General features: G+C 44.5%; 1 protein-coding gene across 1 annotated transcript; it reads left to right on the forward strand.

Annotated features, from left to right (window-relative positions):
- Positions 1-4,725: 4,725 nt before the first annotated feature.
- LOC119457719 (transmembrane emp24 domain-containing protein eca-like) lies at positions 4,726-19,267 on the forward strand. The gene is made up of 4 exons (XM_037719372.2): positions 4,726-4,955; positions 5,359-5,579; positions 9,993-10,139; positions 16,214-19,267. The coding sequence occupies exons 1-4, from the start codon at positions 4,817-4,819 to the stop codon at positions 16,361-16,363; spliced, it is 657 nt and encodes a 218-aa protein (XP_037575300.1). The 5' UTR covers positions 4,726-4,816; the 3' UTR covers positions 16,364-19,267.
- Positions 19,268-20,270: the final 1,003 nt, after the last annotated feature.

A 20,270-nucleotide genomic window follows, 5' to 3' on the forward strand; every position in this document is an offset into this window, starting at 1 on the left:
TTCCTTCTTGCACTTTGTTAGTGAACAGAGTGGCACGACCGAGTTGGTCGTGCATAAACAGTGGATGATAAAGGCATACATCGAGGAAAATAAATTATTGTGTAATACCGATGCCCGAATGTCCTAATTCACGTTCTATATGTATGCGAGCACGTACAGTTGCGAGCAAATGTTTGTGTACGAAAGGTGCCACGATTTTATTATTATTTTTTTTTTCTGCGCAGACTGGGCATTCCAGCTGAAATCAAGAGCGCACGCCTACGTGCGCGTGTTTGACCAATGAATACAATCATCATCATCAGCCTATATTTTATGTCCACTGCAGGATGAAGGTAGTGTACAGCGTTAAGGCCATGGGGCCATTCATGTCCTCACCGTTAGCGTCAGGATGTTTATAGGCACTAAAAATTGCTGTTTTAGGCATATATAGCACTAAAGCTGCCATTTAAGGCAATGGCACAAATTACTCTAGGTATGTGTACGCTCAATAAGAACTTCAGTTGGGCATTTGAGGATAAATTATGATTTTCTAAGGAACACAGCCAACTAAACCCGTTTTGTGAAATTCGTTTTACTTTCTGAATAAAACGGAATGAGCCAGGCCGCGTAGGTTACAAGATTTATCTGAAATCTAGGGTGACTAAACACCACGAAAAAACGAAAAAAGTTCTGAGAACAGTGGCGGCAAGCGCAATCCCAAGATTGTCGGGTTTCATGTGCCATTTTTCACTGAGCAATAGTTTGTATGAAAAAGAGGGCCGGACGCTCAATCTACCGAAGTTAGCGGCACATACTTGTTTACGGCATGTTCGATGATCCAATGCGCTCTGGAAATGCGGAATATTCACCGATCAGAACTTGTACGTGATAATACTTTTAGTGCCGACAACCCAGGATTTCTGTCCGTGACCGATTGAAGTTTCTATCTGACTATATATCAGCAGCAGGACCATTGTGGATGGTGGCGAACCCTTCCTGAACGTCCAAAGTGAGCCCATATTCCGGACCAGAGTTGCACGCGAGCATTAAAGCTTCTAGATGATGTCGGCTTAAAACGTGACGTGAGCGCACAATTACGCAAAGTCGCCTTCTAGCATATAACCTCCTATATATAGGAGGCTATGCTTCTAGTGTATCGTCGCGTATCATCATCAGCCTATATTTATGTCCATGGACTGCAGGACGAAGGCCTCTCCCTGCGATAAATCTCCAATTACCCCTGTCTTGCGCTAGCGTATTCCAACTTAATTGCGCCTGCAAATTTCCTAACTTCATCATCCCATCTGGTTTTCTGCCGACCTCGACTGCGCTTCCCTTCTCTTGGTATCCATTCTGTAACCCTAATGGTCCTCCGGTTATCCATCCTACGCATTAATTGGCCTGCCCAGCTCCATTTCTTCTGCTTAATTAATGTCAACTAGAATATCAGCTATACCCGTTTGTTCTCTGATCCACACCGCTCTCTTCCTGTCTCTTAACGTTAAGATTTTTCGTTCCATCGCTCTTTAATTTGTGCGGTCCTTAACTTGTTCTCGAGCTTCTTTGTTAACCTCGCAAGTTTCTGCCCCATATGTTAGCACTGGTAGAATGCAATGATTGTACACTTTTCTTTTCAACGACAGTGCTCCCAGACAGGATTTGGCAATGCCTGCCGTATGCACTCCAACCCAATTTTATTCATGAATACAATGTATTAAGCCAATTCGAGGCCGCGTAGCTGCGCTTGCTGATGCCGTGGTCTGTAATTAATTTTTGCTCGCGACTGTACCTACTATACTACATGACAGCACGATGGTCTCCCGGGGCAGAGTGTTATTCTGGACCATTCTGGACATCGTCATATTCTGCCATACCAAATTCTGTAATGGCGGCATTTTGATCGAGCTAATCAGATACCATTAATTTTTTCCTCCATGTCAGAGACGCTGTATTAGCCCTCTGGGCCAATCAGAGCTGACAATACGGCACGCACGGTCTGAAGCACGGTGGTCTGGAGCCATTATTAAGCCGTTATGTCTGGAGAATGCCTCCTAAAAAAAACTATGCCTGGGACGTCGCTTGCTTTTCCATTGGAGGTACGCCGCCGCAGCCGCGCGTTGCGAGCGGGCGCCGCGTCGTGGCACGCTCTGCAACGTTGTGTCGGCGCCAATCATTTCTCAGCCACTGGTCACACAAACTGCTGTCGGAACGTATCTCGTGAAAAGGAAAGCCCGGGACTATTTCTGAGGTTCGGCGAGCATTTCTGCACGCAGCACAACCGCATTACTACGCGATTAGAACACACAGCTCAATGAAACATTATTTTTGCGCGAAATCATGAAAACAAGGCAAAATGTTCCCGACGAACGGACGTTGCAGCAAGCACCAAGCTGACGAGCGAACCGACGAACCAACGGTTTGGACGAACGCACTGCATCATTGCCACATGCGTTTATTTCCGTTGGTGTCCGTTTCTTTGCGCTGCATCGTTTTTACCTCGTGTACAGCGTCGCGTCGCTAGCGCGTTGGAGGTGCGTTTGATTAACGCTTGCATTCTTTCCGCCGACGCTCGACCGTGCATGCATGCTGTTTTCGCCGCCGTCGAATAGTTTGCAGAAGTTCGCTTATGGGCACAAGTTTGCCCAAATAAATGATACTGTTTTTCCAAGTCACCCCCTCTCTGTGCCTACTGACAAAGACCGTCACTTCAACGTGACAATATGTAGCATGAATGTCTTGAAGCTAAACATTTCGACAGAATTACCTGTCTGGTCTTAAGCATGAATGTCGTCCGCTGAAGCAAAGGTCACGGCATGCAAGGGCGGGCGTGCGTCGTCTGCTCGAGTTACCACGGCGCGGCTGCGCGCCGCCGCCGCCGCAGTTGTGTTGCAAGCGTATGCCGTGAGAGGCTCTAGTGACTGTACCAAGTTAAAACCCCCATATATAAAAAGTAGCGCCATTCTTAGATCTTGCCGCCACCGCGCTCACCCCGGCGTTTCCTCCTTGCCGCCTCCTGTCGCCCCAGCCTCCTCCGCTCCCCCATTGGCCAATCCGTTTCACGTGGAAGCACGCGTTGCGCTTTTGTATATTTTTTTCTTTCCAGCGCGCTCCGACTGCCATTCTCGGGCCTGTGCGACGAAAGTGCTGTACGCACAAACGGATCAAACGTGTCAGGGACAAGAGCTTCGTTGTGATGGCATGCTGCTGCACCTTAAGTTGCCGCAACCGACAAGGCGAGGGCAAAAGGCTTTTTTTGTTTACCATCCGGCGTGCGCAAACGCTTGCTGCACACTGTGATATTTGCGCGGTCTCGCATCGTCGCGTTGCTACTTCCAAAACGGCATTATTAAGACCAGTTACTGACTGACGAAGCAAAATCGCGCCTCAAAATCTTTTCCGCAGGGCGCGATCGAAGTTTTTCCTCGGATTTCCTCTGGTAGCGCGTTAGTTGTCGTCTGCCACGGCAGGCCCGACACAGGCGGCGCCACTGTCGATATCGCGCCTCGATCGCGCTGGTCGCGCCGAGCGCGATAGTGGAACGGAGGAGGAGGGAAGTGGATGGCGCTACTTTTTATATATAGGGGTTTTTTACCAAGTGGCTCACGTCCCAAGCATAGTTTTTTTTTATAGGAAGCATTGGTCTGGGCCGCTATTTTATAGCGATGCTTTTCCGCTAATAATGCCTTTTCGCGCTTATCCCGCTTTGCCAGTGGTCAGAGCGACGGTCCGCCCGCCTTATCAACGGGATCAGCCGGCCGTGAGCGGTGAGGCATCGCTACAAAATCGCGGCCCTGGAGCATGACTGATGCACAGACCTTAACGTATCATGTAGCTGTTTAGAGTCAGTCATATTTGGCGAGCCCAATATTTGTAAGCCTGAACAATCACCTTATCAACTTAATTGAAATATATGAGTACACGTTCCATGAAGTGGTATGGCGATACATTCAGACCAAAGGAGGCAATGTTCAGACATAATCTGCAGTGCCTGCACAAGTTTTTTTCCTTCCTCCATGGCCTGCATATGGCCTGCACCTTACCGGCAGTTCAGCTTTGCTCGAATCCGTGAATACGCGTATGAGTTACACTATGACAGCTAAATCTCCTAAAGTACTAGCTCACTCTAACCAGTGCCTCTGCTCTAAAGCCCGTTTCACATGATGCGATTTTGTCTGCGAATTCGCACGTGCGAATTCGCAGCTGCGGAAAATAGGCCGCCGGACCCTTCGTGCGTGCGTTTTTTCGATGTTCGGCGTGCTGAACTTCTCTGCGAAAAACGCAGATGCGTTTGTAGCCACTGTAGCGGTGGAAACAGACGACCAATAGGAGGCGGCTCGCTCATACGTTATCGCCAGTCAGAATGCTTAACGAGTATGCGAAAAACGCAGCTGCCGTAGATCCATGTGAAACGGCATTGCGAATTTCGCATCTGCGGAAATCGCAGCTGCGAAAAACGCACTGCAAAATCGCACCATGTGAAACGGGCTTAACTAAAGAAATTTCGAGAGCATAATTTAAGGCTTTAAGGTAACAGCGCTTCTGCCCTTTGCAGCAACTCGGCGTGGTAAAAAAATAATTCGAGTTCAAATGACATTACTTTTGCACGTTTATTTATTGCGCGTTAAAAATTATTTTTGAAGAATAACATTTTAAGATCAGTTTTTTTTTATTTTTTATTTGTTTACATGCTCAAACTATCGCCTGACGTTTTTAGTGGAATTCGCTTCGATGGTGTCGGATAGCCACCCTGTGTGTCAAACGTGGCGACCGGTTTGTTGGTTATCTAACGTGTACTACGGTCCGCATCACTTCATAGGGCCGTTGTATCGTCTGAACGATGTTTTCCACCAAGTATTACGCTGTCTTGTGTTTAATTTTGTCGTTCATCCATTATTCAGTAGGTCTTTACTTTCATATATCTGAAACGGAACGAAAATGCTTCATTGAAGAAGTGCCGGAGGAAACACTTGTCGTTGGTGAGCTTGTGTGCTTCTTTCATGACAGTCGCTGCTGCTCATTTTTCTAATGACTGTTGCGTGAAGTTTTTAATGTTGCGCTTCTCTTATTAGCTGTTGTTGTATACTTTGTCAGTGAGATCGTCGCGGAGTATTTTTGCTATCCGTATGGGTGTGTTGACGCAACACATATGGGCCGTTTAGTACGCAGTATGTCTTCAAATCTTAGTGGCCGGGTTCGGTAATGCTTATTAGCCACGTTCTGGGAATTAGCTAGGTTAGCCGTAACAGTTGTGGCACCAAGTTGGTCATTTTAGACACCTCGCACTGAACCATCACCTATGATATTCCGAGCAACACACTGATGCTGAGACCTGTCGATTTCGCCGACGAGCTTGCGTCTTTGCTTCTTCCTGTATTCTAGGAAACTACAAGTGTCAACTGCACGATCCGAAGACCGGCGGTTTCATGCAATCCAGTCCCGGGATTGGTATGCACGTGGAGATTCGGGATCCTGATGACAAGACCATTTTGTCGAAGGTGTACAGCTCTGAAGGCCGCTTTAGTTTCACCTCACATTCGCCTGGTGAACACGTAATTTGCCTCTACTCCAATTCTTCTAGCTGGTTCAGCGGGAGCCAACTGGTAAGTGATACGACATTAGTTGAGCAGTTGTGAGCGTCTTCCCAATTACACAGCGATGCTTAGCTGTAACAGCAGTGTTTGTGTCCTTTAATAGCGACGGCGACTAGGACTGGGTATCGATTAAAAATTTTAACCAAATAATCAGATTTCCTTATTTAATATGTGAGCTAAAAATCGCCAGAACATTTTTGTGCATGAGCTTCAGAGAAATAAACCTTTGTATTTCTGTAGACAGTTGCCTATAATGTCTTGTCAACAGCATTTTGCTTGAGTAGACATATATCAAGCACATAAACTTATACATGATGGAATATGGCAGTGCACTTCAAAACAAGGACGTAACACAGTGAAAAAACACTAGCGCTGTTTCAGGAGGAACAATGCTCGTGTTTGTTCACTGTGTTACATCGTGGTTTTGAAGTGCGCTCCCATAACCAACTAGCCTACCAGTTTGTTTGAAGAAGCTTGTAAAGGCAGTCCAGCGGAAGTGAGGGACTTGACCACTTGTCCCACTGAAGTGCAGCTCACATTTGAAGCTTTTGTTCAGACTGCTGAGAGACCTGCACATGTACGATACCTCAGTTGTTGCCTAGTAGCTCGGTTTGCGGTTCCCTTGCTTGCTTTTGAAAGAGCAAGAGAAGTGGGCTTGTAAGTGCCGACACTTGCCTGTTTTTGATCATGTGACAACTAATTAATCATGATTAAGTTTATTGCAATAAAGCATTAATAGATTAATCTGAAGGTTAATGGATCAATCACTCAGCACTATTGACATCTAATAGCAGCTATTTCTGATTTCTTCAGATTTGGAATCTATACTGTGTCGGGAGTTCTTAGGAGGCCTGTAATCGATGTACCACACAAATACTGCACATACCTTTTTTTCTGGTGTTCAAATGTAAGCCACACTGCAGTAGTAAGGGAAAAAATTGTGCTTAGGAGGTCCCCTGTTCTTATTTTCCAGAAGTATTGATGGAACAGGTAGAAAAAGAGGACCTGCCGTGGTTGCTCATTGGCTATGGTGTTGGGCTGCTGAGCACGAGGTCGCGGGATCGAATCCCGGCCACGGCGACCGCAATTCGATGGGGGCGAAATGCGAAAACACCCGTGTACTTAGATTTAGGTGCATGTTAAAGAACCCCTGGTGGTCCAAATTTCCGGAGCCCCCCACTACGGCGTGCCTCATAATCAGAACTGGTTTTGGCACGTAAAACCCCATAATTTAATTTTTTTTTTTTTAGAAAAAGAGGAGGAAGGCATTTCAGTGCATGTGTAATTGCTACTAAATGCTCAAATTTAGGCACCGTGGCACATGTTTCGTGCATGCTTTCGCCGTATAATGTACAAGCATCCATTTTCCTCACCTCAGTTGTGCTAATTAGTATAAGTGGATTTGTGCTTGCTGTTTTCCCTGGGTCTCTCGTGGCATCTTCAGCCTATTAGTGCTTTTCTGCTGTTAAAAATGGTGGTCAAATCAAGGTGACCTGAAGTGGTACTTATTTAATGTCTTATCTCACATTGGAAATGCAGAGAGTAACCTAATGATAGGACCTTTTGCACAAGGTGATGTGTTAGATCATTAATAATGGCACCCAATCATATTGTTTTAAACAAATTGAGCATTCTGAAAACAAATTTGAGTATATTTTAGGTACAGAGTGTGTATCTAATTTGGACAAGTTGTGTTTTAATAAATTTTAAGTTAGATCTTATTGTTTTAAGGTGTTTTGGGACACATCAGGCCAATATGCTTGGGGTATTTTTTATGTGGCTTGCCATTTGTTGGTTGAGCTATAATCTGTGTACTGCCTAACAGCCACTCTACTGCGCTGGTCTTGGTGTTCTAACGACACCTAAACCGTTGCTGTCCAGCCATTGTTCCATCTACTGGAAAAGATGATAGTATGATGTGGCCAAGTCTTGGCCTTGGAGTGGGCTGTCAATCACTTCTTATAAGAATTGCTGAAAGAGGAGTTTGGGCATTGTCGTGGAGAAAGATCACTCCTACTGACTTAATTAATCTTCAGTGTCCAACTAGCATGCAATTTTCTCCATGCATATTGAACAGTCTTATGTTTTATGGGAGTGTTAAGTATAAACCGCATTGAAGCGATCTTGCGCGCGACAGCGACAAGCGACGCGATGGAGATGGCTGTCGCGGTCGCTCGTCGCCTACAAGTCGCACCGCATGCGAGCGACGACTTCGAGCGACGTCTCCCCGGTGTTGCCGGTATGAGGGCAGCAAGTACTCGCCGAAACTGGCGTGACGCTTGCTTTATTAATTTAAGTTGATGTGTTTTAGTGTAAAGAGCAGCATAAATATTTCTAAAGGTCTTGCACTACGTTATTATCCTTGCACGTATCAAAATCTAGTCGTTTGCTCGTTCCGTGCGACAATCGGTAGTACTTGACTGATATATATCCATTTCCGGCTTCGCGCTATTGGCTAGTCGCTCATAGCACTTCCGGGCGACGAGCGACGAATTCTAGATTTCTAGAACCGAGCGATTGAGCGAAAAGACCAAGCGATCTGTTCGCGCGACGGCCCGTTTCGTCGCTCGTCGCCGTCGCGCACAAAATCGCGTGAATGCGGTTTGGGCTTTACTTTTGCATTTTTTGCATCAAACAAGGAACTGACCTTTTCGCTTAGTGGCACTGGCTGTTATATGTCATGTCCAGGTGCCGGCTATATAAACAAGAATGAGCAAAAATTGGGGACCATTGAGTTGCATCTCATGTGAACATTGTGGAAAATAGCAAAAGAGGGGACATACTACATATGTGATACTATGTGCATTATACTTATGCAAGCATGGAGAGAACACTGTGTGTGTATACAAACGAGTACATGCCTGCAGTAGTAGTCTCCTCACCTGTATTTCACTTGCCGTACAGCACTGGTCATATTTTGTGCTTTGTGTAGCCTCGGCGTCATTTTTTGTCCACCTGCTAAAACATTCGACATCACTTCATTCGACCTTGACTGGACCACTGAAACTTTTGTAATTATCTGGAGGGTTGAATTAAAGAATGGGCAGCAAAAATGCCTAAACATACTGCTGCTTCATTTGGCAGTATATAACATTCTAACACACACCCCAATGTAACGTGCACCCAGTTTTTATAGGTTCAGAATGGAAAACTAAAGCAGAAATAACATTAGAGCTCCTGAACAAAGAATTTCAACATGCACCCAATTTTTTTACCAGAAAAATGTAGCATGCCTTTGACTCTGGCAATCAGAAAAAGGTGAAACCAGTAACTTTACTTTCACAGATGGAAATTTGTTTACACTTATTCGTCATCATCTGACTGAGCACTTTACACTGTCTATGGACCTCATGACATGCTCCGTACAGTCTATTGTAGATTTATAAAATGTCTTAGCAACACTTGCAATTTTTTTATGCTAGCTTAGTGTGCTAAATAACATTTTTTGAATGCACATTTTTAATCAGACTGAAAGCGGCATGTTGCTGTTGCCATCCTACACGAGAATTTGTTCTGTCATCATAATGTGATGACAATGGCAATGGGGCTGGCTCTCATTATAGGCTGTTGTGAAGGCCTCGAAAATGGTCTTGCATTCAGTTGCACCATTCAGGCAATTTTTGGACCAATTTTCTTGAAAAGAATGACTTTCAATGCATATATCGGGCAGTTTCGATGCGTCTGCAAGAAAGCAGCTCGAAAGCTGTCTGCTAGTAGATGACAATAAATTTGTGCCAGAATGCAATCGGCTGCATACATAAGCCGAAATTCTGCGATAGCCAAGAATTATTAAACTGACGAGTGCTATATGGTTCAATAAAACACTTATCAGGTGCGCTTTCAATCTTCATTCAGCCTCTGAACACGTAACCTAACTTCTTTTTTTTTTTTTTAATCAACATTTTACACTAAAAAGTTCAGTCACCTTGTGACATTCAACTTTATGCAAAATACTGCAATCATTCAGTTCATAAATGTTAGTAGCGACCACAAAATTTAACGCTGCCGTCTTCCAGTATCTGCATTTTGGTATTACAATCTTGCTGTTTTTGTTCCCTGGATTAAATTGACCGGCACTTGGATTTAAAGCTGCTGGTGTTTAGATTAAACGTCTGGGTACTTGGATTAAGTAATCTGGCGCTCAGATTATTTCAGCTCACGCTTCAATTAAAGTGAACAGGAATACCTGTAGTCGTTTCAAACGACATTACGTGGATGCGTCAAATAATGTAATTGAGCCACTTATTAAGAAACAAGCTCCATGCACGCTTTATACTTCACTTTGTTAAAAAATGAGAAAAAAAAAAAGAAACATCTGCATTTCCTGTGAGGAGACAAGTCTAGTGATGGTACAGTGATCATGTGTTGTTTGTATTTTCACCAGGCATTCTTGCATTCTCATGATGTATTACGTTTTTGCAGAGGGTCCACCTTGATATACAAGTTGGTGAGCATGCTGTCGACTATGGCAGTGTGGCGCGGAAGGAGAAGCTTACAGAACTACAACTGCGTGTACGGCAGCTGTTGGACCAGGTTGACCAGATCACGAAAGAGCAGAATTACCAAAGGGTAAGATGGGATGAAACATTTTGCTTTGCTTTTAAATTGCCTTTGCACCAGCAAGTGCTAATTGGTCAATCGGTCGCGATTAAAGCAGTTGATGCATAATTTCATTGTGGCAAAATGTAAAAAAACAAGCAAAACCGCTTTGAGGAAATTATTAGACAGTTTTAGCAGAGCATTACCATATACAGCAAGCATTATTGTATACCGGCTGCCACGACTGCGCATGTGCAGTGTTTAGCCGGCTCCAGTATAAGTATACTGGAACACTCTGCCGTATACTGTGTTTGCGCAACAACATGACAGCCGAGGCTGCCCACTTCGATACTAATTCACCCGTGGTACTTGCTCTCCATAGTGACAACAATAAATTAAGTTGACCATCACTTCTCATCTCGCGCTGAGGACAAACTATAAGCTGTCTTTTGTTGTTATTATTCAGATCGATTGTGTCACTGCTAGGCCTAGAGGGGCCTCCAGGAACGGTGCACGCTTTTGCCGCCCAATCTCGAAGACCATAAACGTAGAAAAGTGTGCCAACTTCCATCTGACAGATGGTGCCACGGCATTTAGCATCCATCAAGCTCTACATTCATATGGCGCCCTCTGTTCGATGAAAATTTACACATTTTTCCGCTTCGGCGGCGTGCTTCTAGGCCTAGTAGCGTTAAAACAAGCAACAGATCGCAATAATAACGACAAAAGAGCGCTTATGCTTTGTCCTCGGCGTGATATGAGACTAAGGGGTAGCCAATTTTCTCATTTATTTCATGCTGCCACGATGGAGAGCAAGTTGCTGGTGATGATCACCAGTGTAACAGTCTAGTGTCTCTCACGAGATGGTAACAGATCTGCTTGTATTGGGCTGATGTCATTGTTTCAGAGAACTTGACTTTGTTTTGGCCTCACAAAGGCCTGGTTTTCTGAAACTGGCACTGAAGCACGCTATATATGACTGTTTTGAAGTACATAGCTCGTTACTGTGTGCGGTGTAGTAATATATCACAAGTTCGCAATATGACCTGTGCATAGCCTTGTATCAAGTAGCTTAGGTAGTCTTTTGTGCTCTTGAGTGACCTCTTTTATGCAGATTAACTGTTATTCAAGGAACTGGCAACCAGTGAGAGCATGAAATTAGATTATGGCAGATGTGAAAAGATCATGCTTCACATTGATGGAAACTAACATGATTTTGTCCCTTAAATGACGAAATATATTGTTAAACGCACACAGAAAATCGTGGAATAAGTGAAACTCTGTAGTGAACCAACGTCATGTTTATCCTGCATCATGTCTTGGCAAAGTATATGCCACTGCTCTTGCCATTTGCTCGCTGCTTTTCATCGAAGTATTTTATATAGTTTTGCTACCATTCAGTCATTGAACCTTCAAATTTTTGTTTGTTAACTATGAATGTTCTTCTTTTATTTAAAGGGGTGCTGTATGCTCTACACATTGATGCTCTGCACATTGTCACATAGCCTACTATGCACATGCCCAGTATGCACTACTTTCCACCTGGAACTTTGTCTTGCACATTGTGTTTTCTATACTTGTGCCTCCCTCAAAATCATTTCTCTGACTTGCTCCTTATGTTGGTTTCCTCTACTCACTGATTAGTATCCAGTGAGCCACCCCTGCCTGCACCTCCTGATATTGGGCTAGAAAGCATGCAAAAAAAATTTGCATATAAGAGACTGCAGGAGTCTATTTCATGTCGCAGGCATTTGCTAAAGCCATATTTGCATATTTCAACGAAAATTTCCTTCCTTACTGCCAAAGCCACATTTGTTACCACATACCTGCCAAGTTTAGCAAAACTGATTTCAAAAGATTATGCAAATAATTTTTCGGACCTGCCAGATTATTTGAACCCTTCCACAACCACCTACTCCATAGAGCCAATGTACGATGGCCAAAATTTTAAATGCGGTAAGACCAGATTCTTTTACTCTGAAATCTTTGTATAGAACAAAAGCACTTAATCGCAACTCCTGTAGCCATCTGTTGGCACGGCCCCTGCAGGGGTGTAGGTTTGTGACAGGGCAGCTGAAACAAAGCCATAACATGTGAACACTGGCCACAAGCATGCGATAACAAGTCGAGCGCTATCACTGCCCTTCATCCCACCACTTTCCATGGCCCCTGCAAAACATGGCTGCCTCCTGAAAGCACTGAAAAGTCTGGTCTATAGTGTAGTGTCTTGGTCAATTTTTGAGACATCACCTGAGCTTGCTATGTTCAAAATGGAAAGTTCCACCATTCAAGGTATTGCCCATACCCTCACCTTCATTGACAAGGCAAGGCGGCACTGTTTTCGGAGTGGCATTCAGTCACTCTGAAGTGATTATCACTCAGCGACTTAGCTGCTCTTAATGACCTAGCTAGTGTGGCCATGGTAAAAATTCGCCGCCGGCTGGTGTAGTAACAAGTTGTTGTAGGAAGGTTACTGCTGATATCTTTGTACCAATAGTCATATGTTGGCAAAGTAAACAGAACTCACTCAGACTAGCAAAATATATATCTTGCTGAAGGCTCAGACTAGTCAAGATCAGACCCAACATGGCTTACTTAGACTTGCATGTATTCAGGCTTACTCAGATTCGTGGAATCACCGTCGCAGTCATAGCAGATTGCAGGAATTGGGGGCTTGTACTCCCAAGCAGAGAGGCTCATTAGACTCAATTTTGCAGGCTCATAACTCACTTGGACTCAAAATCACCAGCTTACTTTGGGGTCTGCTCAATTAAGAGTCAGATCTATACAGTCAACATCCGATATCGCGGCCCCTAGACGTCCGAAAATTTGGGCAGTCTGAAAAATCGAATGCATGCCTTTTACTGCTGCCAAAGGCTCAAAACACCACAAGCACATTCGAAGCAGCTCTAAAGGCTTGCCAGTACACTTATTAGGCATATCGGTGCTCGTACTGTGATAGGAGACTGCGGGTGCACGTGTGTATAATTAAGGGAAACATACCGCGTCCCGTGACAATTCTCCCTTCCCATTCTAGGTACGTTTCACCGCAATATATTGCATATGCTTCACTGCGTAACATTGCTGTAGCGAGGCGAAGCTGACTTTCGAGAACCGGCATTATTCAATGCGCCGTGCTTTCCGAGCTTCGAAGCCACTGGCGAGAATTACAAAGGTGCAGTCAGCACCATTGCTAACAGCAGCGAATTGTTTCAATGAAACACACTGCAATGGACAGCAAGAAGCTTGGTAGCGAACATCGAAGCAGCTAGCATTACCGCAATGGTGGCTATGGCTGCCAGCGGATCTGCGTGCGAAAGCGCCGGTTCGAGGCAGCGAGATAATCAAAATTGCGGCGGTGATGGCTTCGATAAATGCCGTTTCGGACCTGCGGACATGGCAAAAAGTCAGGAAAATCGGACGGCGATGGTTTTTTGTGTCCGAAATTTCAGATGTTCTTATACATTGACTCTATGGGGTACATGGTGGTGCCGCGAAGGCGTCCGAAATATTAGGCATGTCCGAAAAATCAGTCGTTGACTGTATGTAGATCCACCAAACTTGGTGTGTTGCATTGGCCTGCTGCAGATGCGTGCACTGTGTTCATGTGTGCACTGCATGAACTGGTGGTTCTGGTATAGCTGGTTGGGATGGTGCATGCTGGTAAGTACCGTAAGGATTGCATATTGTTTCAGCGTTTCTTATCCGGTGTAGTGAATTACCTACACAATTCACTGTATATAACCCTGCACATTGCAACTGTACAATTTTATTTTAATGGGCACCAGTGCACCACCTAATGGACACCAGTGCACTATGGCTTTGTTCATGAGTTCCCTCAGGCTCACTGATTCCAACAGGCCTCACCTTTGTTACTGTTACATTATATGTAGTTTCCTCGCAATTGGGCATGTCCCAGTGCAAATAATGTTTACGCTTGTACAGAGAAGCTGTAAGTTTGTAAGTAGAAGCTTTAACTTACAGCTTCTCTATACGAGACTGGGAGCCTAAACAGTGACACTGCATCGAAACAGTGTCAAGAAATGCTGTATGGTGTCGAGTGCTCTTGTGGATAGTATCTACAATATGGGCCAGTAAGTGAACTGGGATAGAATATGGTTACATAATGTGTAGGGGTCGGGACCTTGGCCAGGTGCAGTGAGCTCGTTTAGTGCTGTTTTCTTACGTTTTTCTGCAATGCAGGAAAACTAGCATAAACATTACGTATCAGCACAATATGTCAGCATGGTACAACCTCTAGTGCCTGGCGATTCTGAGTGGGCTGAATGTGTTAATAGAAAGTCTTTACAATGGCTAGCCTCTCACCAGGATGAGCCTTGGAGACTGTATGAAATGAACTTTGCTTGATTGAAGTAACATAATATCTACTTAACTTTGAAATTACCATTTTGGGAAGAATGTGCCTGTTTGAAATTTCACCCAAACATCGTGTGCTAAAGGTGGCGAGATCTGTCTCTTGGTGTGACATATGGTATGAAAGAAAAACAATTTTGTTAAAATACAGCCCCAGGGTACGCTTGAAAAAAAAAAAAATCACGATTCCCTTTTAACTCGCCTCCCCTGCTGCACAATTCCTTCATTTCCAGATAGCACAGATGTGTCTTGTGCTTTTTCACTTCCTGGTACACTTGGCTTTTATTAGTTTGACCTTTTTATTCACCGTTCCTGACTAATTGAACATGCTCAAAAGTTTCAAAAAGTGCCTAAATTTTTAAACATGTATTTTAATTTAAAATTTACGCAGTTAGAACCAATTTTCATATTTGGACAAAGTAATCCAATTAAATTGGAAGTGATAGCACAGGTTGACCAGAACTAAAATTGTCAAAACCTATAAGCCCTGAGGTTGGTTCATTTTGAATTGAACACTTGATAAATGCATTTTGACTTGCTTTTAATACATCAACTTTTATTTACCACTTTTTTACCTACCCATCTTGTGTTTCATAATACAATCGACACACACTAGGTCCATTTGATTCGCATGCACCACTGTGAACCAGTTCACGGTGGTTCATGAGAAGTCCAGAAATTTTGCAGCTTGATTTCTGCGGTGCAGGCACAGTGTGACACTCGAAGCGAATGCCAAGGTGCAGAGGTGCTGCAGGTGTTATGTATTGTCCAACTAATGTGCATGGAGTGCGTAAGTTTGAGAGGTCCTGAACTGCTGGTATGATCGGCTTCTGAGGCATAAGTACACCTGCACTTGCATATACACGGTAGGTAAGCAGGGTTTTAACTGTGATTGCTCATGTGGTGCAGTGTCGTCTGCTGCGCTGCTGCTTTGCACCTGTACGACTGCACCAAGTTGCGCACCAACAGTAAAGAGAGTGCTGCAAAATCGTAAACTAGACCTGCACCTTTTGAAATGAACGGCGTGGTTCAGAGGGCACCTTGTGAACTGGTTCAGGTGGTGCAGGCAAATCGAATGTACCTACTAATATTCTTTTTGAGAGAGAAGTGTCCGTGCACTGCGCTTGGGCTGTTAAGCTGACAGGTATATGCTTATGACATACAGTTAGTGACTAAAGAGTGGAATTCGAAATTGCTCAGATGTTTTAAAAAGCGTTTTTTACAAGTTCTGAGAAACAGTGCAGAATGCTGACCTGTCTCGTGTGAAGCCATGTATCTGACGGCTCCTTGCAGTCTGTCACTGCAAAGCATGTATGCCGCCCCAGCCGCTGGTCCCACTCAACTGTATTCTAGTACACTCTATTCGCAAGGCATGATGTGGGAACGGTCCCACAGTTGCGACGCAACAGCAGGGTTACCAATGCATTATGTCCTATGGGAGCTATGCCGGGACTCGCTGAAAACGACGCAATAGCCGGGAAAATGCAGCACCCGGGAACGTAACAGCGGGGTTCTACTGTATGTGGTTTGTGACTTAATGTCACAAACCAGACTTAACATAGTGATCCAGGCTTAATGTCTAGATCACTATGTGCACCATTTTGCATCTGCTTTTGCCACTGAGCCATACTGTGGCTAGTGCTCTAGGTCTTTATGTGAATGCCACAGTGGTAATCTTTCTATCATTATGAATGCATTTGTGAAACACTTGCATCTCTGTCATTTTTCAGTTTCGTGAAGAACGCTTCCGACAGACAAGCGAGAGCACTAACTCCAGGGTCCTGTGGTGGTCAGCTGGACAGACGGTCATCCTGCTGCTCATGGGATTCTGGCAGATGAGACACCTGAAGAGCTTTTTCGAAGCCAAGAAGCTTGTGTAAAACTGGACGCTGTGTGCACCCCGGAGTGACATCCCTCCACGCATGAAATGCTTTCCCTTAATTTGGTGTCTCATGGACCTTTTAGCTGTACATCTGATGGTATTTTAGCATTGGCAGCCCCTTGTGTTCCTTCAAAAAAACTATAAAGGTCTGGAAAGCATTTTAACATTCTGATGACACCATTTGCAATAAATGTTCTTCTAAGGCAGGGAAAAAAAACTGCTGAAGACTTGCATATTTGCGGTTGCCACTGTTGCCTTTTGCTATCCGGCTTAGGCAAATGAAGGTGTTTCACAGATGTCAGACCGGAAACTCTGTAGTGTTTTGTTTTGCTATTCAAGATCTTTGATGTCCTAAAACAAGTCTTTCACGTTGATGAAAAAGTGGACAAAAATGACACCACTATATTGTATCGACCCAAGTTGCTTGTATGGCTTTGCTGCACATTATGCATTTTCTGTTTTGTCAGGGGAACCTTTTCATGTATGCAGTGAAATTTGCGTGATGCTGCGACTGTCACTATTTCGCTTGCATCAAACGCTATAGTATCGTTTATGAGTTTGCAATGTAAAGCTGGAGGAGCTGAGCTGTACTAGATGCCTCTAGTAGGCTTCTATGGTGTGCAGAAATAAAAAGAGCACGAGATAATTGTCATTTGACTGGCGCTGGTTAAGTAAATCGAAATACAGTTCATGCCCGTTACAATGGATTCGCATGTAACACTTATTCACTAAGTTTAGTCTGCCTATATTACTAATGCAACAACAAATTTAGTTAATGACAGACCTGGCTGTAATAGATTATCGGCTTCAGTGGACTAAATTTTGGGCAATTATCTAGATAAGGCATATACAACATACTTTGCTGTGGCAATGCATGTGTGCGGCGGTGCACTGCATACTACTTTTTCGGCCACTTGCAAAAAGTGCAAAAATATACTTTTTCTTAAGGAACTGCCACACTAGCCACTTCTCACAATGGCATGCTGTGCGACACCCCATCAGCTAGGAGTTTTAGGAAAGATCACACATACAGCTCACCGCCACCCACCGCTGTTGACTCTGCTGAACAGGGTCCGAGGGTGCTGCTTCAAAGCGAGTTACCCATTATTCACATAGTTTTTTTTTCCTCCCCCCCCCTTCCCCCGTGGAAATTATACAGGCGCGTTTCTGCCATCACTATCATTCTGTCCTGTTATCAATGGCGCATGCAGGGGCCACGTGGCAAAGGTTAGAGGGCCTCAAGAAACGCGCAGTGTGTTTGGCTACAAAAACAGTAAAGCCAGCTGGATGCATCGTAACGCTCCACTCACTTGGCTCTGCCAAAGCTGGGGCAGCATTCTGCCTTCCACTGTTGGAATGAGCATTGTACACACAAACACTAGTGTTCCTGCTGATCAGCACTCCAATGTGCATACAGTGGTCTGAGTAGAATATACAGTAAACTTCAAGCTACAAACGCAGATGGCTTTCTTTGTCTCGTCTTATGCACCATCGAGCTGTGATGCCAGCAACGCTGCTGGCGGCATGCCTTGTCTAAAGCCCCATCCATACTGCTCTCGTCTGCCGCCTAGGCTAAGTAGCGCCAACCTGCTCTCTGACCAGCGAAAGTGGAAATGCCGCCAAATATATTTCTGGTGACCTTTCCACTGTGCCCATGGCCACTCCGCTTTCTGCGATTGTACCGCCGGTGGTATGCCCATAATCTGAAGAATGGTTGTGAATTTGCTTCTGTGAAGCTTTGTTGTGCCCTGATGCCGCCCGAGAAACACTGATGAGTAAGGATGTTACTTGTTCGTGTGTTCTCGGCGAGTACAGAAACATGGAAGGCCATGACGAAAGGAAGCTGCGCAGAAACTTCCTTCCGAAAGCAGCATATCTGACACCAAGCGGCAGTGGTTCCTCAAAGGGTAGCGCTACCAAAGTGCAGCTAAGAAAGCGGCAGTAGACATGATGAAGGGGCTTAAGCCTCATCACACCAGCATTGCGAGATGCCAGGATGCTGCTTTAGGACACCGTATAAGGAGCTTCAGTACAATGCTAAGCCTTGGTATCGCTTTAAGTTGTTCACTCTTTAGTTGAAACGGCCTATTTTTAAAATTAAATTTTCTTCGGGTTTTTTTTGTTTGCGGTGGCCTCCAGGCTCCAATAAACGAACACTAGACAGTGGTATATGTGAAGTGCTGCCATTTCACAACGTTGTGGAATTAGTTTTGTATAGAACGGACTTTGGATGTAACACCCTTTTTGCTGCATTATTTTGGTCTGTTGTAATGGGTGTAGGCTGTATTAGTTATTGTGGTTGTTTACTGCACAGGGGATGTTTTTAAATTTTTTGTGTTGTCACTAGCTTGGAAAAATCACTGTGATGTATAGCCAAGAACATGTGTGAAAGTTCGAATCTTGCTGTCCAGTGCTGCTTTCTACAGTGTGAAGAGAAATGTGATGGCGAGAAAGTGCTGGAAATTTGAATTTGTGGCCTTCGTTGAGCTTTGTGGGTAGGCGAATACTTGTTCAATTTGCTCATGCTAATTGTGTGCACGTAAATGCTGTTTACCAGGTCATGCCAGATGCTGCTTTGAGTCATTGTTGAACTCTTTAATTAAGGGAGCTGCATCAACACACAACTTATGAGTTAAGCTTTGACATTGTCATCAACTCTGTATGCTGTTAACTCACCTGGTATTCTCATTACATAGCTGTAAGCTGCTTTGTACCATTGCTCTTTGAAGTGTGACAGTGGGGTGAGGATTTTGAGTTGATTGTGCAGCACATGTTTCGGAGCTCTGCAGATGTTTTTCACAAATCTTAGCAAAGGCAGAAACTGACTGCTGCCCTGTTCTAGTTTATTTCTGTGTACACTGCAGTCAATTGATTTTGTAATAAAATGGTCTCTATAAATGTGCTCTTGTGAGATGTGCTCTTTTTTGTTTTTATGACAAGGAAGAGGAAAAATGCCTTAGTTTCTGTTATACGAAATCACCACCTTGAACCAACTTTCTTTATAGTGCTACAGCAAAAGATCGCAGCCATTCCACTTTGTGAATGTGGGCTACCAACGGAGCTGTTCGGCAGTACACACTACATGCGCCCCCCCCCCCCCATAACAGTGCATGCAACATACTAACTGCCTATTTGGTTCCTTGCGCAGGTGCGGAAATGCAGCAGGTGGTTTGTTAGCAACCAACTGTCACACCAAATGATCGATGCGTGCTGCGGCCATTGCCGCTCCCTCGGCGCAGCCAAACCAAGCAGCTGGCTAAGTCTGGAGTTGGGGTAGCTGTCGAAACTGCATCACTTTCAAATTGTTCTCGAACCGCAGTCTGTTGCACACTGCACAACTGAGTCCGAAATATCTGTCCAGGAAGTCCCTCTGAAATTTCACATACACACCCTTGTGCTCATCCAATTTACTGGAGTGGTACCTGCGTCACTTCTCAGCTTTGCCGCACCCATCTTCCTGTCGAGCCTGCCGCCTCTTGGGCACGATCTTAGCTGCTACTCGTCGCCCGTTTCCTAGCTTTCCTCTTGCTACAGCAGATGTCTGCACATGCCTTACGGGTTTCCTTTGCCTCCTCATAGAGGGCGATGGAGTTTTGAGGCACGGACATTCAAAAATCAATGGGAGGGTAGACATATACAGCTCTGCTGTAAAAGCTTGGGAATATTGGTGCAGCAGTTATGTGCTTAAAAATTAAGACCTCTCAGGCATTGACACTATAATTTCCATGACATTTTCTTCAACCCCGTCTTTTTACTAAACTAGAACTCCCAAAGTGACAGGAAGTTCTTGATGGGAAACACTGATACTACACTAGTTAAAGGAGACCCCTCCAAAGAATTATGGCTATTATAGTCCTGGGGCTGGTAATCAGATTCTAGCTGAGCAGCAACATGACATACGCTGG

The sequence above is a fragment of the Dermacentor silvarum genome, chromosome 1 (genome assembly GCF_013339745.2).
Source record: "Dermacentor silvarum isolate Dsil-2018 chromosome 1, BIME_Dsil_1.4, whole genome shotgun sequence".
Classification (NCBI taxonomy): domain Eukaryota; kingdom Metazoa; phylum Arthropoda; class Arachnida; order Ixodida; family Ixodidae; genus Dermacentor; species Dermacentor silvarum.